This window comes from Hyla sarda, chromosome 6 (genome assembly GCF_029499605.1).
Source record: "Hyla sarda isolate aHylSar1 chromosome 6, aHylSar1.hap1, whole genome shotgun sequence".
Taxonomy (NCBI): Eukaryota; Metazoa; Chordata; class Amphibia; order Anura; family Hylidae; genus Hyla; species Hyla sarda.
In genome coordinates this window covers 118,724,391-118,733,358 of record NC_079194.1, presented here as the reverse complement: position 1 = coordinate 118,733,358, position 8,968 = coordinate 118,724,391, and the positions used below count along the sequence as shown (strand labels likewise).

Below are 8,968 nucleotides of genomic sequence, written 5' to 3'. Positions count from 1 at the left end.
CCACTAGAGGGCACAAACTGTGTTAGTTCCAAGAAATTAAACATTTAAATTTAAATGTCCCCAAGTAACGAATACCCCGCGGTTGTAGCTGAAGGCATCTGTAGGGGGTTATCTTTGCAGCCCCGGTTTTGGTCACCTTAAAAACAAGAGTTGACTGAGAAAGAAGGTGTCAAACAACAGCCCCCTATCCCTGGCTGTATCACACACATAGGGAGCACCTTTTATTTTCTGCCTATGGGGGATCTCTGGGGGGATTCTGCAGGGGGTTTGTATTGGGATGCAAAGAGAAGCGTCTAGCCTGAAGGAATTGGAGGTCATCAGGGTTGGGGGCTCTTAGATGGAGGGGTACAGGGCACCAAAGGTGACACAAGAAACACAAGTTAATGCAGAGAGAGGCTGAGGCTGTTGTTGTTCTCAACGTGGTCCGCTCAGCCAGTACAAGAGGAGCGGTGCAGAGGCTGGAGCGTCTCATTTGTAGCGAGCGGCAGAGCACGGAGCAGACATGTCTCTAGAGCTGGAGGAGAATGTCCCCACCACTGAGGAGGAGGAGGAGGAGGATGAAGAAGAGGAGGACTCCCCCACCGAGAAGAGGACCTCCAGGAGAAACAAGGGGGCAGCAGCAGCTTCATCAGGGGCCAAGAAGAAGAGCAAGAAGAAGAACCAGCCGGGCAGGTACAGCCAACTGGTGGTGGACACCATCCGCAAACTGGGCGAGAGGAACGGCTCCTCCCTGGCCAAGATCTACAGCGAAGCCAAGAAGGTGTCCTGGTTCGACCAGCAGAATGGCCGCACCTACCTGAAGTACTCGGTGAAGGCGCTGGTGCAGAATGACACCCTCCTGCAGGTCAAGGGGGTCGGGGCCAACGGGTCCTTCCGCCTCAACAAGAAGAAGCTGGAGGGAGGGGGAGCCCCTGAGAAGAAGGCGACCCCTGTCCCCAAACCTGCGGCCAAAAAGACTACCAGTGCCAGCAGCCCACAAAAGAAGAGCCATAAGAAGGCAAAGCCCAAGCCTAAACCCAAGAAGGAGGCCCCCAAAAAGAGCAGCCCCAGGGCCGCCCCCAAGAGCAGCAAGAAGAAGGCAGCGAGCGGAGGGGGCAAGAAGGTGAAGAAGACCGCCAAGCCCAGCGTGCCCAAGGTGCCCAAATCCAAGAAGGCGTGATGACTGCCAGCAGCAGGTTCAGGGCGGACCAATCAGATCGCTTGATATTGTTGTGTGTGTGCAATGATGTGACTCGTCTTTCCGGAGCTTCAGCCCTGGGGATGGGGAGGGGGTCTGGGCAGCTCCACGGTTATGTACACCCTGCCTCCATAGCGCGGAGCTGCGGCTGCTCGATACAATGTATCTATCTGTCATTCTTCTCCGAACTTTGAAACAAATGGGGATTGCTGATTGGCTGGAGAGCGGCAGTCACCCTGGCGACGGCGTGTGGGGGGGCGGGGCCTCGGTGACAGCTCTGACGTGGCAGGTAGGAGGCGGGGCCTGCCTGACAGGACTTTCGGTGTCATCTGACTGTTCTCCATGACTTCTCGGTGGTTGTTTTTGTTCTCTTGCTGGGACCTTGTTTGTTCCTATTTTTATTTGTATATTTTGTGTTGCTCATTATTTTGCACTTGTTTAATATTTTGATGGTTCTCTTTTTATTATGTCTTTTGTGTTTTTTTTGTTATTTTTTATGCTGAATTAAAAACAAATGTTGCTTAAACCTTTGTGATGATTTTAAAGGCAGGTAATAAAATAACAACACAGATAATGTGCTGGGATTTCTATATGATAAATGTATGCCATAAGGGAGGGTATGATATGGGGGGGGGGGGGACCCATTAAAGGGGTTATCCAGGATTAGGAAACAGCTGTTTTTCCCCCAGAAACAGTGCCACATCTGCCCTCAGTTTGCATACGGTATTACAACTCTGCTCCATTCACTTCAATGGACTTGAGCTACAATACCGCAGACAAACTTAAGGAGAAGAGAGGCGCTGTTTTGGAAACAAATGTGCAATTTTTTCCCCCCAATCCTGGATAACCCCTTTAATTTAAGAACAAGTTCAGGAGTGATGATTTAGTTGCAGATTCTGCTTCTAAAACCTGATCAAAATTATATTTTATTTCATCCAGTGCAAGATACTGAGGTATTTCATAGTCCATGTGCAGCAGAAAACATCTGCCCAAAATGGTCACTGCATTATATAAATGCACATTACAAATGAAAAAAAAAAAAAGTGAATTTCTGATCCTGTATGTTTTAATGATAATGGGGTTAATTCTTATTCTAATCCTCAGATTTTTGCCACACATTAAAAAAATAAAAAATCCCATTGATTTGCCCATGGTATGTGCTATACGGCCTTATAGTGAATAAGCGTTTTAGAAATGGCTTAGTGTCCATACAGTCATTTCTGTGTCTCCCCTAGACAATGATGGAGGATATTACAATCTTATGGGAATGGGACCCCTACAATAATAAACCTCCTTCTTGCTCATAGAACTGCTGTGGCAGATGTAGTTGATCTAACAGGGTACCTTCTAACCTACATATGGCCCCCTCTGACTTTGAGGCACCAAGTATTTGTGGCTATGGCACTTGTGTGCCACAAAGGGCCACAGTAGTGACCACATGGTGTCTCTTGGCAGCCGGGCCAGCAGATATAACGATTAGCACAGGGCATCCTGATAAACTTATAGATGTTCTTTTCTAGAGGGCAGTGTCTGATCACCAATTCCTTAGAGACAAACTAATTGGAGACAAAGGGTTACTCTGCCCCTAGACATCTTATCCCCTATTAAAAGGATAGGAGATAAGATGTCTGATCGCGGGGGTTCCCACAACTGGGACCCCCATGATCTCTGTGCAGCAACCAGCATTCATTTAGAACGCTGACTGCAGGCGTCATGATGTCACGGCCATGCCCCTTGTGATGTCACACCACGCCCCCTCAATGCAAGTTTAGGGGGGGGGGGGGGGCGTGGAGGGCACCACGTCCCCTCCCAAAGACTTGCATTGAGGGGGCAGGGTGTGACATCATGATGAGGCGTGGCTGTGTCATCACCACCCCCGCTACCCGCTCCAAACGGAAACAAAATGTTTTGAACCCTGGGACAGCGGGTTACCCCTTTAAACTCATAGGGGGAGATTTATCAAAACCTGTCCAGAGGGAAAGTTGCCCATTGAAACCAATCAGCTCCCTTCTTTCATTTAACATTCATTAAAGGGGTACTCCAAAGGATAGGGGATAAGATGCCTGATCGCGGGAGTCCAGCCGCTGGGGACGCCCGTGATCTTGCAGGCGGCACCCCGTTTGTAATCAGTCCCCGGAGCATGTTCGCTCCGGGACTGATTACCGGCAACTACAGGGCGGGCGGCGTGTGAAGTCACGCTCCCCCCCTCAATGCAAGCCTACGGGAGGGGGCGTGATAGCTTTCACGCCCACTCCCGTAGGCTTGCATTGAGGGGCGGAGCGTGACATCACACGGGGGCGTGACGTCACACACCGCCCGCCCTGTAGTCGCCGGTAATCAGTCCCGGAGCGAACACGCTCCGGGAACTGATTACAAACGGGTGCCGCGTGCATGATCCCGGGGGTCCCCAGCGGCTGGACTCCCGCGATCAGGCATCTTATCCCCTATCTTTTGGATAGGGGATAAGGTGTCTAAGCACCGGAGTAGCCCTTTAAACAATGCCTCTGCAAAATGAAAGAAGCAATCTGATTGGTTGCTATGGGCAACTTTTCTTCTGGACAGGTTTTGATAAATCTCCCCCATAATTTTATAAATGGATTATGCAATGTTAAAAGTCCCCCCCCCCCCCCTTCCATTAGTATACAAAGTGTACAACCTCTTTTTGCCCCTTACTTTTAGACAGTGACAAGCACCATGAGGCTAAGTTCCTACTTGTTTTTTTGTCCTGCGTTTTTTGGGTTTAAAAAAACGCACGAAAAAAGCCTGAAAAAACGCCAGTGCAATGTCCTGCGTCTGGCGTTTTTTTATTTGTGTGGAAAGTGCATTTTTGGCACCTTTGGCGTTTTTTTTTTTGGTACCCAAAATTTGTTGGGTACCAAAAAAAAAAAAAAGGATGCAGTAGTGATGTAAAAAATGTATTTAACGAAATATACATTTTTTATAACTAAATTTTAATTAATGTTTAATTAAGTGTGTGTCACTTTTTTGTCTCTATTTTTTACATTTTTTAGGTAGTACTACTACTCCCAGAATGGAACAGACTGTTCCATGATGGGAGTAGTAGTACCTGTACTAATAGACATATCGCTCCGGGTGTCAGTCCTGACACCTGTTACGCCGAGCGCTCCGGGTCCCCGTTCCTCCCCGGAGCGCTCGCCTCATCCTCGTTACTGCAGCGCCCCGGTCAGATCCACTGACCGGGTGCGCTGCGATACTGCCTCCAGCCGGGATGCGATTCGCGATGCGGGTGGCGCCCGCTCGCGATGCGCACCCCGGCTCCCGTACCTGACTCGCTCTCCGTCGGTCCTGTCCCGGCGCGCGCGGCCCCGCTCCCTAGGGCGCGCGCGCGCCGGGTCTCTGAGACTTAAAGGGCCAGTGCACCAGTGATTGGTGCCTGGCCCAATTAGCTTGATTGGCTCCACCTGCTCCCAGACTATATCTGTTCTTTGTCCCTGCACTTCCCTGCCGGATCTTGTTGCCCTTGTGCCTAGTGAAAGCGTTCCCTTGTTTGTTCCTAGCCTGTGTTCCAGACCTCCTGCCGTTGCCCCTGACTACGATCCTTGCTGCCTGCCCCGACCTTCTGCTACGTCCGACCTTGCTTCTGTCTACTCCCTTGTACCGCGCCTATCTTCAGCAGTCAGAGAGGTTGAACCGTTGCTAGTGGATACGACCTGGTCACTACCGCCGCAGCAAGACCATCCCGCCTTGCGGCGGGCTCTGGTGAAAACCAGTAGTGACTTAGAACCGGTCCACTAGCACGGTCCACGCCAATCCCTCTCTGGCACAGAGGATCCACCTCCTGCCAGCCGGCATCGTGACAGTAGATTCGGCCATGGATTCCGCTGAGGTGCCGCTGTCAAGTCTTGCCGACATTTCCACGATGATCACCCAACAAAATCACCAGCTGGCATACTTGTCCTCCGTGACACAGCAACTGAAGTCACAGTTACAGCAGATGCTGTCACTGACACAGCAGCGGCAACTACAACAACCATCTCCTCCGCCGGCTCCTGCAACTCCTCCGCAGCGTCCGGCCGCTCCTAACCCCTGCTTGTCCCTGCCGGACAAATTTGATGGGGACTCTAGACTCTGCCATGGTCTCCTTTCTGGAAAGGCCTTGTCTTGGGCCACACCGCTCTGCGACCACAATGATCCTGCCACAGTCACAGTCCAGTCCTTCTTCGTTGAGGTCCGTAGTGTCTTCGAGGAGCCTGCCCGAGCTTCTTCTGCCGAGACTGCCCTGCTGAACCTGGCCCAGGGTGTTTCTTCCGTTGGCGAGTACGCCATTCAGTTCCGTGCTCTTTCTTCCGAGTTGTCCTGGAATAGTGAGGTCCTCTGCGCGACCTTTAAAAAGGGCCTATCCAGCAACATTAAAGATGTTCTGGCCGCACGAGAAACTCCTGCTAACCTACATGAACTCATTCATCTTGCCACTCGCATTGACATGCGTTCTTCCGGATGGCGTCTGGAGCTCCGCCTGGATATGGACTTTGTTCGCACAAGGCGTTTTTTCCCCCCGGCTCCTCTCTCCTCTGGTCCTCTGCAATCCGTTCCTGTGCCTCCCGCCGTGGAGGCTATGCAAGTTGACCGGTCTCGCTTGACACCTCAAGAGAGGACACGACGCCGCATGGAGAATCTTTGCCTGTACTATGCCGGTACCGAACACTTCCTGAAGGATTGTCCTATCCGTTCTCCCCGCCTGGAAAGACGTACGCTGACTCCGCACAAAGGTGACACAGTTCTTGATGTCAACTCTGCTTCTCCACGTCTTACTGTGCCTGTGCGGATATCTTCCTCTACCTTCTCCTTCTCTACTATGGCCTTCTTGGATTCCGGATCTGCAGGAAATTTTTTTTTTGGCCTCTCTTATCTACAGGTTCAACGTCCCTGTGACCAGTCTCGCCAGACCCCTCTACATCAATTGTGTTAACAATGAAAGATTGGACTGTGCCGTGCGTTACCGCACGGAACCCCTCCTAATGTGCATCGGACCTCATCACGAAAAAATTGAGTTTTTGGTCCTCAGGTTCTTTGGCCCCAAGAAGAGGGGGAGACCCAAGGGGGGGGGGTACTGTTACGCCGAGCGCTCCGGGTCCCCGTTCCTCCCCGGAGCGCTCGCCTCATCCTCGTTACTGCAGCGCCCCGGTCAGATCCACTGACCGGGTACGCTGCGATACTGCCTCCAGCCGGGATGCGATTCGCAATGCGGGTGGCGCCCGCTCGCGATGCGCACCCCGGCTCCCGTACCTGACTCACTCTCCGTCGGTCCTGTCCCGGCGCGCGCGGCCCCGCTCCCTAGGGCGCGCGCGCGCCGGGTCTCTGAGACTTAAAGGGCCAGTGCACCAGTGATTGGTGCCTGGCCCAATTAGCTTGATTGGCTCCACCTGCTCCCAGACTATATCTGTTCTCTGTCCCTGCACTTCCCTGCCGGATCTTGTTGCCCTTGTGCCTAGTGAAAGCGTTCCCTTGTTTGTTCCTAGCCTGTGTTCCAGACCTCCTGCCGTTGCCCCTGACTACGATCCTTGCTGCCTGCCCCGACCTTCTGCTACGTCCGACCTTGCTTCTGTCTACTCCCTTGTACCGCGCCTATCTTCAGCAGTCAGAGAGGTTGAGCCGTTGCTAGTGGATACGACCTGGTCACTACCGCCGCAGCAAGACCATCCCGCCTTGCGGCGGGCTCTGTTGAAAACCAGTAGTGACTTAGAACCGGTCCACTAGCACGGTCCACGCCAATCCCTCTCTGGCACAGAGGATCTACCTCCTGCCAGCCGGCATCGTGACAACACCCAATGCAATCGTCCATAATATAGCTGAGATGCAGAGCGGCTCTATACAGCGCTCACATCTCTGCTCTGTACTCCGGCCAGAATAGAACATGACTCATTCATATTTTCCGCCCAGAGTGGTGATTGGCCGGATGGTTGCAGCCAATCACAGCTCTGAGGGAAATATGAATGAGTGGCCAGAGTACAGGGCAGAGATGTGAGCGCTGTATAGAGCCGCTCCATCTCTGTTATAGACAGGAAGATCGCAGTGGGTGTCAGTAGTGACATCCGCTGTGATGTGTCCTTAACTGCAAGTACTACTACTCCCAATATGGAGAACACTCTTTCTCCATGCTGGGAGCTGTAGTACCTGCATTAATAGACAGATCACAGCAAGTGTAACTTCTAATACCTGTTGCAGGTACTACAGCTTCCAGCATGGAGCAGAGTGTGCTCCATGTTGGGAGTAGTAGTACCTGCAGTTAAGGACACATCACAACGGGTATCACTCCTGACACCCGCTGTAATCCTCCTGTATAATGTATAGATGCGGGCGGCCGCTCTTCTATGGTCCCCTGCACTGACGTATATATACACCTATTCATATTTCCCACAGAGCGTTGTTATTGGCTGGAACCATCTGGCCAATCACAGCTCTCTGAGAGTAATATGAATATGTGTATATATACGGCAGTGCAGGGGACCATAGAAGAGCGGCCGCCCGCATCTATACATTATACAGGAGGATCGCAACAGGCGATATGTCAATTAGTACAGGTACTACTACTCCCATCAGGGAACAGTGTGTTCCTAAAAAAAAAAAAAAAAGAAAGAAAAAAAAGTGAAAAATACACACACACACTTCATTTTTATTATTGCCGGTTACATTTTTAGGTCCCTGCCCACACACACAAATTGATCCCTTTTTAAAAATTTATAAAAAAATTTATCATAAAAAAGATATATTTCGTTAGATACAATTTTTTCCTTCACTACTGTATTTTTTTATTGGTACCCTACCAAATTTTATTAAAAAAGGCAACTCCATCACTTTTTTGGATCACTAAAGTCCAAAGAAGAATAAAAAACGCCTGAAAAAACGCCAAAGTTAAAATCCACATATCGTTTTTCTTGGCGTTTTTTCACTCACATAGACTTCTATGGGAGAAAAACGCCACGGTTTTGACTAAAAAAATCGCCAGTGGCTCAACATGCTGCGATTTTTGGAAAACCGCCCAGGAGGTGAAAAATGCCAAAAAAGAGTGAAAAAAATGCCAAAAGGATTAAAAAAACGCCAAAGTGGAGTAAGAATTTTGTGATTTCTCATTGATTTACAGCTAACCTCTGTCCAAAAAAAACGCCAAGCGGCAGAATTGGCGTTTAAAAAAAAAAAAAAAAAAAAACTAGTAGAAACTTAGCCTGAAAGTTTTTTTGACATTCAGCTTAAACTCAAAGATTTTTATGGCCAAAAAGTTTTGATATCTTATCTATCAAATGAACTGGAACTGAGTTGCAGAAAACAAACATGGCCACTGCGCAGTGAAAGAAGTTGACTGCTTCCAGCCCCCTTTACCACAATATGACTACCACAGTAATGCTGATCAGTAGGGGGTGACTGTGGAGGGCACCCTGCCCATCAGGGAAAGGTCATCAATCATTTTTACCTGGAAAATCACCATACCTTTCTGTTCTAATGTGAGACTCTGGTCTCACATCAGAATATAATGGAACATAAATGATCTATAAATGTCTTCTTTTAAAGGGATATTCCAGTTTCCATTTCGATACTCCAATACCTTTTTTAATGGATTATGGAAGTGCTCTTCCTCCATAAAAGAGTTCTCCAATTTGAAAATTTACCTTTTTTTGTTTTGTTGTTAGTCCCTAAAGGAAAGCTGATTACATAGTGTTCCACTGATGGGTGCTTTACTACATTTATTTCAATGTATGTCTCAAATTAGCCCCCCCCCCCCCCCCTTCCCATTAGCTAAATATGGGCTTGTTCACATTAAAGGGGTATTCCAGG

At 49.7% G+C, this 8,968-nt stretch overlaps 1 protein-coding gene across 1 annotated transcript; it reads left to right on the top strand.

The window, feature by feature from the left end:
* Positions 1-465: 465 nt before the first annotated feature.
* LOC130277602 (histone H1.10-like) lies at positions 466-1,703 on the top strand. The gene has a single exon (XM_056528305.1). It carries the CDS (start codon positions 503-505, stop codon positions 1,157-1,159), a length of 657 nt encoding a protein of 218 aa, XP_056384280.1. The 5' UTR covers positions 466-502; the 3' UTR covers positions 1,160-1,703.
* Positions 1,704-8,968: the final 7,265 nt, after the last annotated feature.